Consider the following 21,562-nt stretch of genomic DNA (forward strand, 5'->3'; position numbering starts at 1 on the left):
CCAAAGTTCAAGGACACCCAGAATAGCACTGGATTCTTGGCCCAGTTAGACATATAACAAAAGAATACAGGCTTTAGAGTCGGAATGGTTCAAACCTGTTCCATAATTCATTAGCTATGTAACTTTGGCAAGTGACTGACTTCCTGTGACTCCGTTTTCCCAGCTGTAGAATGGACTCAATAGTACCTAATTCACCAAAGAGCATGGAGATGCTATAAGATGGTGCATATGAAAAGAGATGGTGAAGGTATTGCACTGAATGCACAGCAAAAGCTCCACCAATGGAGGCTACTCTTCATGATATTTTCTGCTCTCCACCAGGGAAGACACTGTTCCATTTGCATTTTACCCAATGCCTGCTGACAAGTTGGAAGGGAGGGATAATTGAAAGTATTCTGGCTTGATGTAACTAAAAAGTGAAAGGAGCAGGCAAGGCTGACTTGATTTAACCTGGCAATATGAGATTAGTTCTTCATTGCCTCTGTTAGGTCTCCCGCATTGCCAACCTTTTAAAGCAATAGATTGGCTGACAGGGTGCTCATTTGGAAGGTTTCACCTGCCATTAATACCCTGGCTGCCTGATGGACCATCGTTACGCAGGCATCCCCTCCCTTCCAACCAGAGCATGCACCATTCTTAAATATTGCAAGTGAAATTGTATTTGCACTCCTTCTGGAAGGCCTGTTGGAAGCTTTTCTCTTGCTTTGTGCCAACTCTTTTTTGACAGTCTCTGAGTTCCAAGGCCAGAGATCCTTGCCCCAAAGCACCTTTGGCTTTTCTTATGACTTAGCAATGGAAGATCAATCATGTCTGACCAGAGATCTGGCAGAGTGGAAGCCCCACTGAGAGCTGCATTTTCTGGGTTTTCTACTCTTCAGGATGGATGTGGGAAAGAAAGCAAAGGGTGCTTAGGAAAACCCAGGCACTGTTACTGAAGACAGGAATATAATCTAGGTAAGACCACTTCTTAAAAGGAATTTGGCTTACCTTGAAGCTACTGGGCATCTGGTCAACCCCTCACGCATGGGGGTGAGGGTTGGTGGGAATTTTATGACAAGGAGCTTGCAGTGTATGTCCATTTTTTTTTTTTTTAGTTTATGGAAAAAACAAATGGAAAAAAAACCACCCAAAACAAATATAATCAATCAAAACCTTTAAAACCAATGTTTCTTAAAATCTAACCAGCATTGAAATCACCTGGGACTTTGTTAAAATATAGATTCTAATTCTCTGGTCCTACTGTGGTCTGCATTTTATTTTTTATTTTTATTTATTTTTATTTATATATATATTTTTTGTGGTCTGCATTTCTTACAAGTTTCCAGGTGATGCTGCTGCTGTCCTGAGCACTAACTTCCAGAAGTCAGGCACTAAAGCACTGTTGGTCAAGGTGTGCTCCCTGACCTCCCGACCTGGAACCACCTCAGTGATTTTAAAATGCTGATTCTTGCTGTCACCCAGGCCTACTGAATTTCTGAGTGTGAAAACTGAGAATGTCCATTATTTTTTAAGGATTTATTTACAGAGAGAGACATAGAGAGAGCATGAGCGCATGAGTGCAATTGCAGGGGAGCGGCAGAGGGAGAGGGAGAAAGAAAATCTCAAACAGACTCCCTGCTGAGCATGGAGCCCGCTGACATGGGACTTGATCCCACGACCCTGGTATCATGACCTGAGCCAAAACCAAGAGTCATACGCTTAACTGATTGAGTCACTCCAGTGCCCTGAGAGTGTGTATTTTAAAGAAGATTCCCAGGTGATTCTTTTGCCAGCTAAAACTCAAGGACCCCTGTTCTGAATTATTGGAAACATCCCTCAAATATCCATAGCAGTACATCTGACTCTGAGTGACTAAAGGAGCTTTCCCGAACTATGTCTGCTGGGGGATATTAATAGGAATTCCCTGAAACACAGAAGTGGAGGTAGCACTGGAAGATCTGTGGTCAAAAACAACTTGAGAGATGTTGGTTAAACAGTTACACTAGTTTCTTTACAGCAGGACTTCTCAGAGCGTTTGATGGGTGAATATGCATTATGAATCTCTAATGTTGCAACGGAGCACGTAGCATTTCCTGACCGCAGACCCCTTTTGGCCCAGAGCATCTCCCCACAATAGTCCAGTGCAATACAGGTTGGGAAGCACTTCAAGAAGATAGAGCTCTAGGCTTGGGAGCTCTATCCTTGGAAGGACCAGCCACACCTTCCTCTACTCAATAGCCCTATGCTTGACTGATCTCATAAAATGCACGCTTTGGGGTGATTAAGTACAACACAAACCACATCATCACTACTAGCACATAAGCTCAGAGCCCCTGTCCTTGGCCTCCCAGTGCCTCCCAAAGCCAGCGTATTTCAGCATAGAGGCCGTATGTTAGGAGACATCCTGGGAGTCAGTAGAATGATGAAGCATTAATGGCAACCACGTCTAATCAGAGCTAATGGCTGGCACTTATGAAAAGCTTACTAGGTGACAGGAACTGTGCTAAGTGCTTTACCCACATCCCTTCGTTAAATCACCACCAGAATTCCAGGGATCACCAGCGCCACTGTTTACAAGTGAGGACCTAGAGATTTAGAAGGAGAGTAAAGAACTAGCCTAGGCCCACACGGCTTCGACACGCTAGGACTGTCTTTTGACCCAGGGTGCTGCACTCTGAAGCCAAGTCCTACACGAAGCTGCCCTGTAAGCGCGGTTAGAGTAGAACATTCCAAATCGACACAGGAGTGCCCACCACCATGACATGGTAGTGCCTGCACTAAGCTCTTTTACTATGTCGAACAGGGACAATTTAAATACATATTGGAGGGAGATTTATTTTGTGAAACGCTGGGACGCAGAGTGTCTTCGCCGGCCCTCTGCCCCAGCTCCCACTTCTGACGGGTGGACCGCCACACGGCTGTTCCTCGGCCTGCGCTGGAGCCCCGCTGTGTTGCCCCCTGCCCCCTGCCCAGCCATCAACCCGCGTGTGCACACGGACCCTGGGAGGTGGCTTCTGTAGCCTCCATTTTGCAGAGGAAGAAACTGAGGCTCAGAGAGGTTAAGAGCCTTGCCCACAATCACACAGCTAGTTAATAATGGAGGGGTGAGTCACCCTTTGGCCGTCCAGCTCCAAAGCCTACGTTTGGCTTCTATCTTCAGTTCCTCAGAGGAGGTGTGAAGAGTCACGGCCATATAAAGGCACCTGTGAATGGTGTAGGACGTGGGGGAGGAAATGTCGAGGCTTCGCCAAACATCTTCATTCTCTAGTTCTTTCTCTTAGCCTCTCTCTCTCTTTCCTCTTCCCCCTTCTCTCCCCCCTTCCTCTGCTGCCTGTCCTCAACCTGGACAGAGTCGCCAGGAATCATGATCTCACTTGGTGAGAGTTTGCCCACCTTGGACATTCCCTGACAGGCCTCTCGGCACAGCCTCACCCTTGTTAGCCTAGGGCCATGTTTTTTAATACCTGGGGGATTTCTATCCTGCCTACTGCTATCTACCCGCTGTTCTGTTACAAAAACTACTGGCAAGAGAGAGCAAGGGTCTCTGATCTCAGCCACCGATGTCCCCAAATGCTCACCCTCTGCCCGCTGTTTCGGCCCCTCCCCGCTGCCCCCCATCAACGTCCCTTTCAAAGAGCCCACTGACAGGTCAGACAGAAGCCAGCCCAGCAGGGGGTGGCGGGCTGGTGGGGTGCCAGACAGTGACCTGCTAGGCCCCTCAGAAAGAAAAGGGGCTGTCACCACCGACACCTCAGAGCAACAAACCGGAACAGTTACTTTCTGCCTGAAGAGAGACCCTGTCTCCTGGAGGCAGGTGGGAGGACTGGCCCCTGAGCTGGGAGAATTAGCAGAGGGCATGATGCCTGTGCTCCCGGTACATAAAGAAGTAGCCCTAGACTGCCAAGTGGGGAAGGGACGAGGCTCGGCTATCATGAAGGTTCCGGCTGGATTAGGGAAATCAGAAGTACTAATTCCTAAACATGGCAAGGCTTCAGGTACTGTGCTTAGCACGCCCTGGAGATCTCATTTCATCTTCACATTCGCTCTGTGGCGTAGGGCCTAGGAGCCAGTACTGGACCGCCAATTAACGTCACAGGATCTGTGTTTGCAACATACTGGCTGTGTGGCCTTAGGCTAATCAGCTTACTTCTCTGAGCCTCAGTTTTCTCATCAGTAAAGTGGAAATAATAATACTACTCGTTTAATAGGGCCTTTGTGAGACATTAACTAAGCTTGTGCAAAAGCATTTAGTGTAGAGCAACCATCTGTTTACTCTGGCTTTACAGATGGAGAACCCAGGCCTGGAGAGGTTACGTTATTTGCAAGGTCGGGCAGCTGCCCGTGAGTGGAGGAGCTGGGATTCGCACACAGCTGGCCCAGCCCCAGATTTGCTGATCTCGCTCACTACTCTGGGCCTCCCCAGGCTGGCCATGGTTTGGGAGGTCTGGCTTCACTCACCGTGATTCTCGGCAGCCCCTGCCTTTCCTCTTGTCTCAGAGGAGGACAACGGGGCTTGCATACCTACTGCACTAGCCCACGGGAAGTCCATCTACAGGGTGAGCCAAGTTGACAATAGATGAAGAGCAGTTTAACCACGTGTTCACATCTAACTGAATAAACACACAGCCTACCTTTACATTTTTGTTTGCATTAATGAAAGGGTGTGAATGGTCTGTAGCGACTTGGGTGTCATTGTATGGATGTGTTTTTTTAATCCTAAAATGCAACATATTCATACTAAAATACTGTGTTGAATAAAAGACAACTGCTTTCTGTCCTAGAGACTTCTCATTAAAACTTCCATTCATTCAGGGGCGCCTGGGTGGCACAGCGGTTAAGCGTCTGCCTTCGGCTCAGGGCGTGATCCTGGCGTTATGGGATCCAGCCCCACATCAGGCTCCTCCGCTATGAGCCTGCTTCTTCCTCTCCCACTCTCCCTGCTTGTGTTCCCTCTCTCGCTGGCTGTCTCTATCTCTGTCAAATAAATAAATAAAATCTTTTAAAAAAAAAAAACTTCCATTCATTCAGTTCATTTAATAATGGACTGAACAAGAGAGAGAGGGACCCTGCAGTTAGGAACCTAGATTCTAGAGGGGAAAAAACACACTATTAACAAAGAAATGTGTAATAGACTTGGAGAAGGTAATAGCATTCTAAAGAAAAGTAAGGTAGGGTAAAGGGTTGGGAGAGTGATGGAGGAAGGGAGGGGGTGGCTGCTTTAGATGGGGCTGGGGCAGGGAAGGCTTCCCAGAAGGGATGTTTGGGAGAAGCCTGATGAGATGAAGAAACAAGCCCTGGAAACCTCTGGAGGAAGAACATTCTGGGCAGAGGTAACGGCAGGTACAAAGGCCCAGGGTGGGAAAGTATCTTGAGAGTAGGGACGACAAGACGGTGGGTGTTGGGCTGGATGATGGAGACGAGTAGAGGACGATGTAAGTGCTGGGTGGAAGCAAGAGCCCGCTAATGCGGAGCGATGCTTGTGACCCAGATCCCGTTCTGTGGGAGATGTCATACCCATGGAAGGTTTGCACAGGGCCATCACATGGCCTGACTTTTAAAAGGATTCTTTTTTTCAGGCAGCTGGGGAGAGGATGGACATACAGACCGAGCGTGCCTACCAAAAGCAGCTGACCGTCTTTCAGAATAAGAAGGGGGGGGCGCCTGGGTGGAGCAGTCGTTAAGCGTCTGCCTTCGGCTCAGGGCGTGATCCGGGCGTTATGGGATCGAGCCCCACATCAGGCTCCTCCGCTATGAGCCTGCTTCTTCCTCTCCCACTCCCCCTGCTTGTGTTCCCTCTCTCACTGGCTGTCTCTCTCTCTGTCAAATAAATAAATAAAATCTTAAAAAAAAAAAAAAAAGAAGAGGGGGCCGCTTGGAGAAACTGGCAAGGAGAAGGTCCTGTGATACTGCGAACATATCGGTCTGGGCTTCGGGGCACACAAGGAGGCCACCGAGAGCACTTATATTGACAAGAAATGCCCCCGTACTGGTCACATGTCCATCAGAGGGCAGATTCTGTCTGATGTGACCAAGAAAGAAGGTGCAGAGGACCACTGTCATCCACCGAGACCACCTCCCCTACATCTGAAAGTACGACCAATTCGAGAAACGCCACCAGAACATGTGTGTGCCCCTGTCCCCCTGCTTCTGGGATGTCCAGATTGGTGACACTGTCACAGTGGGTGCCAGCCCTTGAGTGACACTGTGTACTTCAACACGCTCAAGGTCACCAAGACCACCGACGCCAAGAAGCAATTCCAGAAGTTCTGAGACTTCTGCCCATATCCCAAGAAAGTAAAGTTATTTCCCCAGGCATGGGTCCAGCTAAAAAAGACAAAAATAAAAATAAAAGTGAAAGGATTCTTCTGACTGCTTTGTGTGGAATAGACTGGAAGCTGGGGGACCAATGGTCCAGCCCAGTGAAACTGGTTGCATGACCCTGGTAGAGGTGGAAAGATAGTAAGAAACCATGGCCTTCATGGCTGGGAAGAAGTGGAGGGGCCAGATAAGGGTGCGCTCGCCCATCTGACCAGCAACACTCACAGGCAAAGGGGGCGCGGGAGAGATTCGGGGACGCCTACCGCAGTGGGCCACGCGGTGGCTGGGAAGTGGCAGCGCTGGTGCAGTGCGTCAAACGGGGATTTGGGTGATGGGCCCCAGTGGGCTGGAGATTTCTCCCTGGATCTGCTCCCCCTGCGCCATGTGCTTTATGAGTAAGCACAGCAGAAGTACAAGTAGAAGTTTGCCCCAGGGACTGCAGGGTCCCTTTCTCTCCTGGATTCCCCTTTCCCTGCCCTATCCCAGATCACAGCAGCTCTGGACTCTCTGGTGAACCTGATATATACTTTCAGAAAACGGGTCTGGAAGGAGAACAAGCAAGACGTTCAGAATTAGGAGAGCCAGGCTCCAATCCCAGCACTTCATTGTTGACTTTGGACAAACTACTCCCTAGCTTCTCAGTTTTTCGGTGGTTAAATGGAATCCTCAACTGTTATGTGTCAGCAGCTAATTCAGGGACTTTTTTTAACCCTATACAGACAGACAATAAGTCCCTGAGCCACCCAGATCCCTGGGTTGTGGTCTCTGAGGGAAAATACACTCATCCCAGCATGGGTGGGTATGGGATTGAGGGGGACTGTACATTAGAACAGGGACCAAAAGATGGATTTCTGATTTTGAAATACTACATATTACTTGATATGATGAACTTTTGATTGGGAACAGTGTGTGTTCAGAGTCTCCCAAGTCACATTGCACAGGGAGATGCTAATAATTAGGCCTGTCGTTTAAATAAGGTGGTGTTCGGGCACTTTCTGTAAACTTGCTAGTCAAACCTCTCAAAAGGCCTGTGAGGTTGGCGTTGCTGTTCCCAGGTTACAGATGAGGAGACAGAGGCTCAGACCGGTCAGGTGCTTTGTTCAAGGAGGTACAGCCAGTAAGAACTGGAGCCAGAACTTACACAAGCCTGCCTGACCCAAGAGCCTGCAGACCCCAGCAGAAAAGGGCACAGCACCGACTTCGGGCCTGAAGGGGATGGGAGAAGCCCCAGGAAGTCACGGGGGGAGAGACCGGGGCCAGCTACCACATACCCTCTTCTAGCACGCTCTTCCCACAGCTGTGCTTTACTCCAGTGCTCTTGGAAGGGGGGGCCCTGAACCCCTCTCCGTAGCCACATCTCTGTGGCAGGGGCTTCAGTGATTACAGTGACGCCCTGGGGTCCGTATGCAGAGCAAGCCGCCACTGCCTGGGGCGCAGAGCTTTTTGGCCTGTCCTCCCCCTCAGGTGGCCCAGGGAGGACACACTTGGAGGAATCGCGGTCAGCACTTGAGTTCCCCCCAAAACGGTACCTGTTGTGTCAAGTCAGAGGTTCCCAAAGTGTCAGTATCACTTGGGTACTTGTTAGAAATGCATAGCCCTCAGCCCTGCACCAGACCTACTGTACCACGAACTCCGAGTCGGGCCCAGCGATCTGTTCCTTATGCCTTCCTGGGCATTCTGATGCCCAGTACCTAAGAGAACCTCTGTACTAAGTATTTTCCATGTATTAACTAATCTGAGTTCACAGTATCCTGTGAGGTGGCAACTAGCATCAGTCCCACTTTACAGAGGACAAAACTGAGGCTCACAGAGATAGGTCAACTTGCTCCCATCAGCGGTGGAGCCAGGATGTGAACCCAGACTCCCTGGCCCCAAAGCCTCTTTATCACCCTGCCAGGCTGTCTTCTCCCTTCACAGTGAAAGAACGCGCACGTGCAACGGAAGAAACAGAGAGAAAGACCACTCCTTCTTCTCTGCTGTGAGCATCTGTGTTTAGGAATAACCCAAGCAGATTTATCAGCCTCTGTCTGAGGCAAGAGGTGCGGCCTGCAACTGTGGAGACCATGGTGCTAAGTGCAGGAAGGCAAAGCAAATACTTGGGGTCAACGCCACTCCACCCAGCGTGGCAGGCGAGGCCTGGCTCTGTCTGTCCAGACCCGCTTCCCCAGCCTCACCTTCCTCTACTCTCTCAGTCTTCTCAGCGGTCCCCAGATACGCACTGCTGTCCCTTGCCTCTGCACCTTTGCCATTTCTTTGCCCACAATGCTTTCCCTGTGTTCCTGATCGGAGTCCTCTGTAGCTTTCAAAATTCGAGTTTTACCAGCTCTGTAAATCTTTAATGCCCCTTCTCTGGGCTGTCCTAGCTTCTCGGCCTCATTCTATCCTGGACCCTTAGTACATGGCTGGTTTCACGTATGTTTCACACCGTCACCAGACCTTGGATTCTCCGTGGCGGAGTCTGAGTCCCACTCACTCATGTGGCCTGGCTGGGCGTGTGTGTGCGGCTGGCATGGGGGGAGGTGTTTGCTTTCACCGCCACCCAGTGACAAGAGTTGTGATGGGGCGGGGACTAGGGAGAATGGAGGGAGGCTGGCCCAGGGGCACCATTAAGGAAGGTGCCTCAACTCATCCTAGTCTAGTTCCTGGGTCTCAGACCGAGCTTACCAGTAAGGCCACGCACACATTCTCTCGAGGGTGACTGGGTCCCTTTGGGGGCAAGCATGGTGTTGAGAAAAGCATACTGGAGCTAGGGCCAGGAAGCCCGGCCCCTGGCCCGGATTGCCCTACCCTGCTATTCGGCCTTGAAGAAGTTACTTCCCTCTCTGGGTTTTATAACTGCTGGGGACTCCATATTTTAGTCTCTGTGCATCTGACATCCGCAGACTCCACGATTCCTGTGACTCAAAGAGGTAGCGTCCCTCAGCGTGTGCGGCCATGGAGTTCCGGGAAACGGGGTTGGCAGGTCAATGAGGAAGTACCTCGAGCCCAGGAAAAGGGAGGGCATTCCCCTGGAGGGGTTTGGTCTTTGCGGTGCCGGGGAGGGAGGCAAGCACCGTGCACACAGCTTTGGGGCACACCTTGCAGTTTTCTTTGGATTCACATTTGGCCACATAGTCCTGGCCCCTCTCCAATCCCCCAGAGCTCTTGGCTGAGAAGATGGAAAGTCAAAGAAAAGAGCACAGACCTTGGGCAGCTGCTCTTGCTGTGCGGCAGAGAGCGTCTAGCTATTTAAAGTCCAACTGCTCCACTTTCCCCGGCTTGTACCCTGGCATTCCAGCGCATAAGCACTTTGTGGCAAAAATGCATTCCAAATCCAAAACGGGGGACGGGGGGGAAGCTAACGCCAATGCTATTTTTCAGAATGCTGCCGAATTCGCGTTTCTGAGGGGCTGCGGGTGTTAAGCACTCACAGGTTGCCCCGCTCAGATCCCGGACACAATAGTCAGCTGCTACGAGGGGTCCACGAGGAAGGCTCTTGACTTGGGTCTGAGTCCTGGCATGGCTGCATTTTAGCTGTGGGGCCTGGGTCAGCCACTCTGCTTGTCTGGCCCTTACTATCTGCCTCTAGGTAAAGGAGGCTAAGAGGCTCTTAGGGCTCTTGCCCTGATTTATTTGGGCAATGGGGTCCAGTTTTAGTAAGTGCTCGATGCATCAGGCCCCTGACATCAAGCCAAAGACATTCCCTGCTCTGGAACTCTCTGGACCCCTCAGATATGTTCCTAGGAGATGTTAATACTTACACCAGATTTCTCGATCTTGGCGTTATTGACATTTTGGGCCCAATTATTGTTTGTTGTGGGGGCTGTCCTGTGTACATAGGATTTTTAGCAGCTTCCTGGGCCTCTACCCACTAGATGCCAGTAACATCTCCTTTCTTCCTCCTGCTGTGACTCATAAAATGTCTCCTGACATTGCTAAATGTCCCTCTTGGAGAGTAAAGTTGCTCCCGGTAGAGAACCACTGGTCTGGACTGAGGGGAGGGCTGTGGGAGCGAAAGAGCTAATCCTGGCACCAGGTCCCTTGAACCTTTATTCAAAAGCTGGTCACAGGAACCAAGGTGGTACTCGCTACAGTCGAGGCATGTCTCTGGCCAACGCAAAAATACCGGAAGCCAACATAAGGAAATAAATATTAACTCTTTGCCACCAGTGAAATCTGTGTTTTGATCCTTTAATTCCCTAAAATAAGTCCACAGTGACTTAAATTAACTTTTTTTTTTTTGCAAATTATGCATTTTAATCACGATTTTATGATGAATATTTGATTTGTCATCTAATCAGGGAAAAATATAATCCCTTAAGAGACACTTAATCATCATTTAAACTACTAAAAACTTGATTAGGAAAGACTGAAGGTGTGATGTTAGGTAAACTCATGAACTTTAAACACCCTCCCCCCCCAACAAATTCCATGGTCAAACACATTTACTGTGAGAAGGTCTTCAGTGGGCAAGTTCTATGTTTGAGGCGACCTTTCCTGAGGCTTCTTTACAACAACAACAACAATTCTGTACTTGTCGGAACTTTCTTCGGAGACAGTCTCCAAATTTTGTTAGTGTTTGAGAAGAAATGAGCTTCTGCCTTTAAAGTAGCCAGGGGTCTATCATAGTGGGTAGCTGGAAGCCCACTTTGAACATTACCTTCTCCAGCCTCTCTATCCTTACCTGTGACATGGAAAAACTATGAAGAGACAGATTCATAGAACGTCTATGTCCTCTGTGACGGACAACATACCAAGAAGATACAGATGGGATAATTTAGGAGTGCGACATTTGCCGTGAAGGAAACACCACAGGGTGATGTGGGAGAGACCGGGGTAGGTCACCACAGGCCTCTTTGGGGAGGGTTGTTTGAGCTGAGAATGGAAAATGGCGGCAAGGAGCTGGTCATGCCAGATGCCCAGGTCAGAGCATTTCCGGCCCTGGATCGGCAAGGGCCCTGAGGTCCAGCTAAGCTCAGCGTGGGAGGACGAGGGGCTGGCGGGAGTGGGTGCAGCAGAGCTGCTGTGGAGGGTGGCGGGAGACGGGCGAGAGAGGAGGAAGGGGCACATCACAGAAGGTGCTCTAGGCCAAGGCAAAACATTTGATTTCGATTTTAACTATACGAGAAGCCCTTTGAGGGCATGGCATGATCTGATTTACGATTCAGAGCTCTCTCTCAGGCTGCGTGTGGAGGAGCGGAAATCATGGGGCAGGGGCAGCAGCAGAGTTGCCCCCCGCTGGTTGCCTATCCCATTACCCAGATGCATACCGAGCTCAGAACAGGGCGCGGGGCATGTAAGCTCTCAGCGGTCTCACTGCTTCTAGTTTTTATGTGCGATAAAGAATGAATTCTACCTTCTTCTTTTTTTTTAAACCTCAACAGAAAACGGACCCCCAACCCTCAGTTTCCTCAAAGGAAGAGCCTCAAGTCAAATATACTGGAAGCTCCAGAATAATTTCAGCCCCCTGTGGCCATGTGGTCCTCAGTGGGGGTTAGTTCTGCTTCCCTCCCAAGGAAGAGAGACCCAGTGCCTGGCCAGCTGGCAGTGGCCTCAAGGCCACATTTCCCTCGTAAGCATTAGATGTATTGCTTTCCTCTCTGGGAGCTAATTGGGGACTCTGTTTATGGCTCCAGCTACATTTGCCACAAGGTCTTTGGACTGCAAGGGGAATCCTCATCCAACCCAATTAATAGAGCAATGTTGCACTTCTAAGCTGTCTCCCACCCAACCAATCCAGCAACATGATTTGCACACATTAATCAAGGCATTTACAATGGGTTCCCCAAGCTTTCTCTCTCATTGGATGAAGAAATGGGACTATTTGGACTTGAGAACTATAACTCTTCCAGAGTCCCTGAAGTCCTGAGCTTGGCTCTGCTAAATGCACAGACAAGGTGTTATTAATTAACAATTGAGATAAATGCCGGAATAGCATCCCTGAATCATGTCAAACCAATTTGGACGGTTATGGGATGGGGAAAGGGGGAGGAGGCCGTGGGCAAGGGGTGGGCTTCCTCCGTTCCAAGTGCTTTGGACAGACTCCAGTGTTATTTCTCCTCATTTAGACCTGGCTGGAGTGCCTGGAACTCAGGCCAGCATTCACATCTCTTAACCCAAGGCAGCCTCCTTTGGAGCAAAACAAGGAACCAAACTTCGCAGATGGAGGTGGGCTGGGAAAGACTGTCGTGAGGCCTTCAATTAGGGAGAGAAGCGTAGAAGCTGCTGGTGGGCGGAAGAGCCCCCACAGGGGTTACTGACCACACAGGTCGGTGGCTTTGAGTACTCTCCTAGGAGAGATACTGAGGACGTTGGGCTCAATGTGCTGATGAGCTTTCTTTCCTGTCCTCTGGCCGACACCCACACTCCATGACAGTCGCCTCTCTACGCTCCCACGGAAGGAAGGCCTTCCACCCTGTCCGCCCTGACTGTAAGAATGATAACAATGTGGTATACATCTTCTCTCTTCAGATGGATGTGAGCCCTTTGCGGACATGCTTCATGTTTGTCCTAGTATTTCCAAAGGCCTATTTCCAATGTCTAACATTTAGCAAACCCTCAGTAAACATTTGATAAACCACCCGGGGAGGTTATGCAAAGCTGAAGCTTGATAAGCACTGGTTAGAACCTCGGTGGTTATGGACTGTGGGAAAACTACCGGTTGGGCTCCATCTATGTGGCCTCAGCATCCATTCTAGAAGCAACAGCAACGTTACCACCAATAACATTAAAGCTGGCAGCAAGCAGCACGTGAGGGCACCCCATGAACATGGCACCTGGTAAAATGTCCCGCGTACGTTTCGTCAGTGAACCCTCACACCTGCTAATGCAGCCGGCATCATCACGCCTATTTCACAGACAAGAAAACTGAGACTTTGAGGAGTCAAGTTACTCACAGAAGTGGGACACAAAGACTGCTTCCTGAGCCCAGGCTCTTCACCATCATGGTGTGACAGTGTCACCTGAGCAACCAGAGAAGTGACAGGAGAAGGAACAAGAGTCTAACTTTCAGTGCTATGTTAACGCCACGGAGGGAGACGCAGACAGCTCGCTAATATAGTCAGGATGTGACGCACCATTGACCGTGGACAAGCTCAGCACAGGAGGGCTTTTTCCTACCTGCCCCACTCCAGGCCTCCACCCACAGACAGGAGAGAGCATCTGCCAGGATTCCATGCGACCTCAGACTCCCAGGCTGGCTTGAAATGATGGGAGCTGGGCTTTGTACAGACAGAGGGCTGGGGCTCCTGACTCTAAGTTCTGGGTGATAAAGGCCTGTGGGGAAGGAGTAAGGCCTGTCTTTCCAGGCCAGACGGTCTAACAACGCTTCCCCACCTCGAGGTTCCCACTTTTAGAGGAAATCTACACCCTTTCTCCTACCCCTGGCTGTGCTGAACTAAATCTCACACCTCTGTCTTGGTGGTGATAATTAAATATTATCTGCCTGTCACTCGATGCACATGTTGTGTGTATCCTCAGACTTTAATGAGCTGGTGTTTGTCTTCTGTAAGCAAAAATATTTCTTTGAGTCTCTTCTTTTTCAAATTGGGGTGAGCAGTTCAAGTGAAGATCTCTCACGATTAAAAAGGCAGTCTGCTTGCTGGCAGGTCTGTCTGAACCGGGCCTACCTCCCAGGGGCAATGGCAGGGAGAACTTGCCCCTTCAGCCCCAGCCATTGCTCCCTGAGGTTAAGTTAGTGGTCACATGGCTGGGGGTTGTTGGGCGACTTTGAAAGGGATGGGATTTAGAAGGTAGGGAACTGGCATAAACCGTTTTGGGGGGATATTCGTAGGCAGCTTTTTCCAACAGGGCTTCTCAGCGGCGCACCACGGAATGCAGAAAATGCTTGAGCGAAAATGTTCTCAGGTCTTCTAAGGAAGGCACTTAGCTGGTACCATTCTCCGTGCATAGGAGACAAGTCAATTCATTGCATATAATGAATGTCTCAGGACAGTGGTTCTCAAAGAGAACCTGCCTCCGCATTACCTGGAAATTTCCTCGAAATTAAAATTCTTGCACCCTGCCCCACGCCTGCGGAATCCAAAATTCTGGGGGAAAAGGTTTAGCAATTTGTGTTTAATCAAGCCCTCCAGGTGGTTTTGCTGTAAGCTACAGTTTCTGAGCTGCTAGTGGCCGCAAGGCACCAGGGCTTAATTCTCTCCCAGAGGAACCCAGGCTGAAAAAGGCTGGTAAGGGCTTCAAATATCTGTATCCATATTTGTATCTATATCTATCTCAGTTTAAAATAAAAAATATCTATCACTTTAAACTGAGGTTTTTTTTTTTTTTTTTTTTTAACGTAGAGTGTTCCCAGATGAAAAAACGATTTGCCTCTTCCAGATCACTTTGGAAGAGCACTCTATTATCTCCCCATTCATGGGGCTCATAACAAATGTGTTCGGTGCAGCTGATCCCCGGGCCGACATTCAGGCTCTGCCCGGGCGCCTCCTCTGACCTACTGTCAGGTTCAGAAACCACACAGCCCTGCCTGCGAACTCCCCAAGCAGGAAAGAGCCTGGGGCAGAACCGCTACCCCCACCAAAACAAACAAAAAAGTGATCTAATTAGTGTGCTGTAGGACTGGATCTGGAGTTGACGAGGAGCCGCTTTAATATTTATCAATAAACAGCAAAGCGCTTAGCACACCTCCTAGGGAAGTAATTAACCATAAAAAGGATACTGTGCACTGAGGAATCTCCTCCAAAAAAAGAACCTGGTTAATTGTGAATTGCTTACACCAGGTGAGAGACACTCTGTGTCTACCTCTCTCACCTGACATAAGCAACTCTGAATTAACTGGGAGTTTCTTTTTATAAACACTGTGCAGAGCCTTTTTTTCCTGGTGGCTAATTACTTCCTTGGGAGGTTCGCTTTAATAGTTCCCATAACAAGGCCATTATTGTCTTTAGCATAATCAGGGCCTCGTTTGCTTTTGTGCCTTGCCTTCCCCACGCTCTGCCTCTGCCCACCAGGAGGGACCCCAGGCTGTGTGTGCCTGCAGTGCAGTCCTCAGGCCCGGACCCAGAGCACCTCTCACGCCTCCTCCCGTTCTACTATGTCAGGAGTTGGGTTTTCTCCAGAAAGGAGCTGCCATCAGCAGTAGGGCTGGTGGAGAGCGATGGAGATGGTGCAGGGCGTGTTGGGGGGACTGAGTCAGTCCCCTTCCCCTGTGTGCAGCATTCCAGCCATTTGCTATGCTTTCGGCGGCTGACACCTGCAGTGGGGAAGGGAGCCAGGACAGCAGCTCCTTTCTGGAAGAGGAAGGGAGCTGATCTGGAAGCAACCACTTTGCGAGGTGAAATCACCAGGGACCAGAGGCAAAAACGGAACCTTATCAGGAGAAGTAATGCGATTTTGACTGTCTCTCTTGGAAAAAAAAAAAATGGATATATGCAGTGATGGCTCACTTCATTCAAAAATGAATTAAAGTGGCTTCTATTTTGGCTCTGTTTCAGGAAGCTAAATGAATGAATGGGAGCTCTGCAAATTACATCAGGTCTATAAACTTTTTTGACTGGTGTACTCCTATTCTATGTTCATTTGCTTATTTACACATTACATACAAGTATAACAGCAATAACAGATTATGGAAATTGCAAGTGTCTATTAAGAGGATGAGGAAGAATAAAAGTAGAGTATCTAACACTTTCATCCATCACCCTGACAGATTTGGCCCCTTTCTGGACACTACCTAAGCCGATCTCCTGGGGCCGTGAGGGCACGAGCTGGTAGTCTCAGGGCACAGGGATTGACAGAGTGGGACTAGACACATTTTTATTAAATCAAACAGCTGGATGTGTGGATCCTCTTACACCCCGAACCAACTTCTGCTCTGAGGGAATTCTGACCAGCTAGTAATTTTGGCAGGAGTAGGTCACACAGCTGTACTAATGTTAAGGGAGCTTTGCTCCATGTTCTTAGGAAATCACACAGCCCGTACGCTACCGCAACCCCATTTAGCCCCCGAATCTTAGCACTCCATCAGAGAATAACACAGGAAACTCCAGTCGAGAGGTTCAGAACAGGGATTGGCAAATGTCCTATAAAGGGTCAGAGAGTAAATATTTTAGGCTTTATCAGCCACGTGGTCTCTGTCCAACTCCTCAAAGCTGTCTTTGAGGATGAAACAAACCGACAGGCATTGTTATTTTCCAATAAAACTTGATAAGTAAACACTGAAATTTGAATTCCACCCAGCTTGCCCATATCTTGAAATATTGTTGTTCTTTAGGTCCCCCCCTTGACTTTAGAAGTAGAAAAACCATTTTTTTTTTTTAGCTCATCTAAAACCAGGCAGTGGATTGGATGTGGCCAACAGGCTGCGGTTTGCCAGCCACTGGTTGGAACGTGGACTTTGGAGTCAGATCTGGGTCTGGGTCGCAATTTTACTATTGGTGGTTGACTTCTCTTAAAACAGTTACTTAACTGTGGTCTAAGCCTCAGTTTCCTCATTTGTAAAGTAACATCTCGAAGGGTCGTAAGGATGAAGGGATTGCCTGAGATGTCTGAGTGCAGCGTGAAACACATACTGTGATCACCGCCATCGATTCGTTTGTAACCCCCAGCCCCGAAGGCTCAGGCAGGAACGGGCGCCCAGAGGCAGAGCCAGGGCCCAGCCACCTTTCTGTGGCGTGGGTACTTGAGAATCCAAACCAGCATCAAACCCCAGTGCCTCCAGCCCTTGTCTCCAGGAACCCCACTGGCCCAACGACGCCCGTCCTCTGTTGCATTTGCTTCAAAAGAAATGTTACAACAGCATTTGACAATAGTATAGGGGAGGTCTTTCAGGAAAAATGACTCACGATGGAAGTATACACAATGCTCTGCTCTTGAGGGGCTGGGAATGAGAAGACGCTTGCTCACCTCCCTCATTATCCTTGTTATCAGCACAGGAGGTTTCCATGGCAACGTTGCATCCGGGCCCTCTCCAGCCGGTCTGGCAGACACACTGCCAGCTGTTCTGACCCAGTGTGCATCTCCCGTTGCCGTTGCACAAATCGGGGCAGCCATCTGGTTGGAGAAATGGAGAGGATGAGAAGGAGGGGCGCGAGGCCGCGCTGGGGCAGCAGGGGAGCCATGCAAAGGGGGAGCAAGGCCGCAGGGCAGCCACTGGGCCAGCCTCAGAGTGGGGCCCGTGCCTGCCTTCGAAAGAGTCGGGGAAGCAGGCAATGCATGCAGTTGCAAGACAGAGTGGGGTCCCAGATGCGGGGGATCCCCAATGACACTGACCTGTGTGAAGGGGTCTGAGGCAACCTTCCCAAAGTGGGGAATATTCCAGAAAACTAAACCAGCTCTGAGCTTACAAGCCTAGGTAGGCTGTAATTTCCAGCCAGTAGCTCAAGATTGAGGCTACCTCAGGAAAAAAAAAAAAAATCTTTTCTTTCTTTTTTTTTTTTAAGAAGTACTTTCTGCAGAAGACAGGAAATTCCCTATCAACCCAGGACGGAGGCAAAGCGCCCTCCATCTTTCAGAATTATGAGGGTATATTTATATATGATTATCACAAGCTTCCTATGACGAAGAACTGGATGGTTCTGCTGGGCTATTTTCATATTTCTGTAATATTTAGTTTTAAGGGGCACTTTAAAATGTTGGCTGTTTATCACTCAACCTATTTACAGCATGATTTAAAAATATTGCCAAGTCGGAGGGCCCTGGAAGGAGTAGGTACTTAATGCCGTGAATGGGGAAACCCGAAACATGTGTATGTGCACGAGGAATGAGGTGGTGTTCGAGTAACTGTTATTTTATGGTAACCTTTTCTTTCTTTCCTCTTTTTTGGGGGTGGGGAGAAGTATGAAATCAGCAGTCTGCCTAATTCCCTAATTGCTCCAGCACCTAAAACAACAGCAGCTACCACCCTTCTGACCTGGGGCCCCAGGAGCGTGGGTGTGGGGAGCCGAGAAAGGGTGGCGGGGGCACTAAAGCGGGGTGGGAAAGTCTCCCCAGCAGAGTCCCTGTCACCCTCTAGAAGACGCAGAGAGTAGCACAGAATTCGTAGCATGTTGCCACCCTCACAAAACCTAGCTGCTGGCAAGAATTCCTGGATATGTTTTCATTTTTCCTTTAACAGCTTTATTGAGCCATAATTTACATACCATAAAATTCACCTGTTTTAAGTGCACAATGCAGGGACTTCTAGCAAATTTACAGAGTTGCGCAATCTAGGTGTGTTTTCTTACTTCATTTAAATAGACCCCAAATGGCTATTAATGTCATTGTCGCCAGAAAGTAACTTCCCTGAATATCTATCTTTAATTCTGTCTCCCCCTCTGTCACCATGTCTATCTCCAGTTCTATCTGTGTATTTTTTTTTTAAACTACACGAAGTGGACTGGGCTGTGGTGGGGGGATGAATAGCTTTGCAATGATGGACATAATTGATTTGAAACCATTCTGGTCCAAATCTTCTTTTTTTTTTTTTTAAGATTTTATTTATTTATGTGAGAGAGAGAGAGACAGCCAGCGAGAGAGGGAATACAGCAGGGGAGAGGGAGAGGAAGAAGCAGGCTCCCAGCCGAGGAGCCCGATGTGGGACTCGATCCTGCAACGCCAGGATCACGCCCTGAGCCGAAGGCAGACGCTTAACGACTGCGCTACCCAGGTGCCCCACTTCTGGTCCAAATCTTCTGAGTCAAAACTGTGTATCTCCCCTTACTTCTCCCTCCAGTGTTCCAGAGGCTTTCGCCTGCCGTCTTGTTCTTTTCTCTCGAGTACCCCTTATGAGAATGCCAAAAACCTAATTTGCGCATGTGGCAGTGGTGGGGAATTTATAGGAAGAAAGGTCTGGAGGGTCTGAAAGTGAGTTGAAATGTACTTATTTAAGGTGTCTTACTTTTGAACGCTTGGTCCCTCCCATCCCCTCTAGAATATGGTATGGGTGAGGCCCTGAGAGAAGAGGGTAAGCGAAAGAGGAGAAGTTTTCTGTGGACAAGTCTCTGTAAGGAAGCTGAGCTGTCGTGAGAGGAGAAAGCAGGAGACTGTTACCAGAGAACCTGTTTTCTTTGGCTGCGTAGCCCAGCACTAAATCCAGGGTGCAAATGAAGCCTAAGTGTTTGCATACCCCAAGAAAGGTTTGCATACCCCAAGAAAGGCTTGCTGGCGTTCACACCTATTCTTAAGGAGCCCAGATGCCCAGATTCACGCCTCCATTCCTTTCCTTACCAAGGAGGTGACCACGCCCCCTGCCCCCCGCTGGGCCCTGCCTGGAGAAACAGTGACATTCCCCTCCTTCATACTGTGAGTGTTCGGGGAGTTGAAGCCATCCCCAGTTTCAGAGAAAAACCATAAACATTTCTCCAGGAGCAAAATGAAACTCAGTAGGAAAAGCCCAAGGGACATTTCAGAGGTTCTCAAGGAAAAGAGTCTATCTCCAACCTCCAGCCACCTCCAGCTTTACAATTTCTACCAGAAGAGTTTTGGTTGAATGGATCACACGGAATACACTAAATGACAGACCTCGCAACATTTGCTCAGCATGCCATCTATTATATGTGCTTTGTTATTTAGCCACTTTGAGGTCTCATGTTTGACTAAAATCATGCCCAAAGCCTCAACAGAAGCCTCATTGTATAGGAAACCCACGTCTACTACATAAAATTTAAATTTGCAAAGAACACTAGCATGTCAGTCAGAGATATGCACTCAAAATATCTGTGCTCTTAGATTGAAATGAAGCTTTTTCTCCCCCCTTCTCTTTCTCTCTTGATTTTTTTTCTTCCCCCAACCCACTGAAGTGAGATAAACAGACCGCAGTAGCAGGTTTTCTCCACATCATATGAGGAAGATAAAAACATGAACAGTGGGAAGCTGGCAAATCTCTGAGAAGTTTCAGGGAGCTGGGAATTAATGGACAGGACTTTGCTTTTAGCCTGAAGAGGAGGAAAGTAGCCTTGGCAGGTGCGTGGTGTTGCTAGGCAACCCCAAGCTACCCCCCGCCCCCCCGCCCCGCACAAGTGCGTTCTGCTGGTGGCCTTCTGAGGAGGTGATTGGTTGCGTTTGTAAAGTGCAAAGCCAGCTTCTGCTTAAGGAAGAACAGAATGTAGGAAGTAATTAGTCTGGAGGGCAAATGGGCGTCAGGTGGCAACTTTCTCTGGACAGGATCCTACAAATGAAGTTGGATTGGGTTGATGGGCTCATACTTGGGGATCCAAGAAGTCTCCTATGTGGAGCCTTCTGGATTTCAGGCTAGCACTGCTGATTTCCTTGCATGTCTCTCCCTGAGGTCACTGATACAGAAGGTGGGAAGGCACAGCTTTTGGTTCTTTGCACAGCTTGATAGCTGGTTATCTGGAGACCTCAGGTTCTCCCATGACCCTAGACTAGGGATTCTCAAGTGAGGCTAGTTATTTCCCTTTTCTTCTTCTAGGGGACATTTGGTAAGGTCTGGAGACATTTTTGATGATCACAAGTCAGGGAGGATGCTATTGACATCTTGTGCATAGAGGTCAGGGGTACTGCTCAACATCCCACAGAGCACAGGACAGTCCCCATAACAACGATACAGCCCCAAATGTCAATAGTGCCGAGATTGAGAAACCTTGCCCTAGACCTCAAACTCCATGAAACCTGAGAGTTCCTTGTTTGCTGTTGGATCGCAGGGGCTGGCCTTGTGTCAGGTACATTGCAGATGCTTGAATGAATGTTCAGTAAGGTTGTGCCAGATCACTTCAGCCTGCCTTATCTATAAACTCTCCTGAGAGGCATGAGAAGACAGTGGGACCTCCTTTTCAAAGATCAAAAGAGAACTTTCAAGGGCATCAGCGATGTCTTGGGCTGGTTCTATCAGACTTCCAATGCCTTTGGAAGGGTGGAAATGGTATAGTTTCTAAGACTTCTACACACAGAATTTCAACCACTAAAAAAAAAAAAAAAAAAATCCATCAACACAGTTATTAGGTAGGCAGGTTTTTTGCCTCGATAAAAATTAGACCTGAGGCAGAAATTTGGAATTAAAAAAACCCAACCCAAACACACCCTTATATTCCAACGACTCCTGAATCTTCATCTCTAGCCCTTTGACGTCTAGACCTGGACTCCAGCTTGCATCTCAACATCTCTGTTTGCTAACAAGCATCTCAAACTCAAGAGAATTTGGCCTCTTTACCCTCTTTCCCCCAACTTGGATCCCTTGATCAAGGAATGGCAGCTCCATGTACTTTAATGCTCAAGACTAAAGCCTTGGAGTCATTTTTAATATACTCCCCTGCCCTCCACCACCTCTCTTATCTCTTGTATCTAGTCAACAAACAATTCCTGCCTGATTTTTCTCTTAATGATAAGAAGT

General features: G+C 48.7%; 1 protein-coding gene across 2 annotated transcripts in view; it reads right to left on the reverse strand.

Moving 5' to 3' along the window:
- TENM2 (teneurin transmembrane protein 2) overlaps positions 1-21,562 on the reverse strand; it is a 905,304-nt gene that overhangs the window by 92,300 nt on the left and 791,442 nt on the right. For both annotated transcript variants that reach the window (XM_040630317.1, XM_040630318.1), the window contains one exon: positions 17,140-17,286. In XM_040630317.1, the coding sequence (XP_040486251.1) occupies positions 17,140-17,286 (147 nt within the window). The remainder of the gene's footprint in view (positions 1-17,139; positions 17,287-21,562) is intronic.

Source organism: Ursus maritimus, unplaced genomic scaffold (genome assembly GCF_017311325.1).
Source record: "Ursus maritimus isolate PB19 unplaced genomic scaffold, ASM1731132v1 scaffold_15, whole genome shotgun sequence".
Lineage (NCBI taxonomy): Eukaryota > Metazoa > Chordata > Mammalia > Carnivora > Ursidae > Ursus > Ursus maritimus.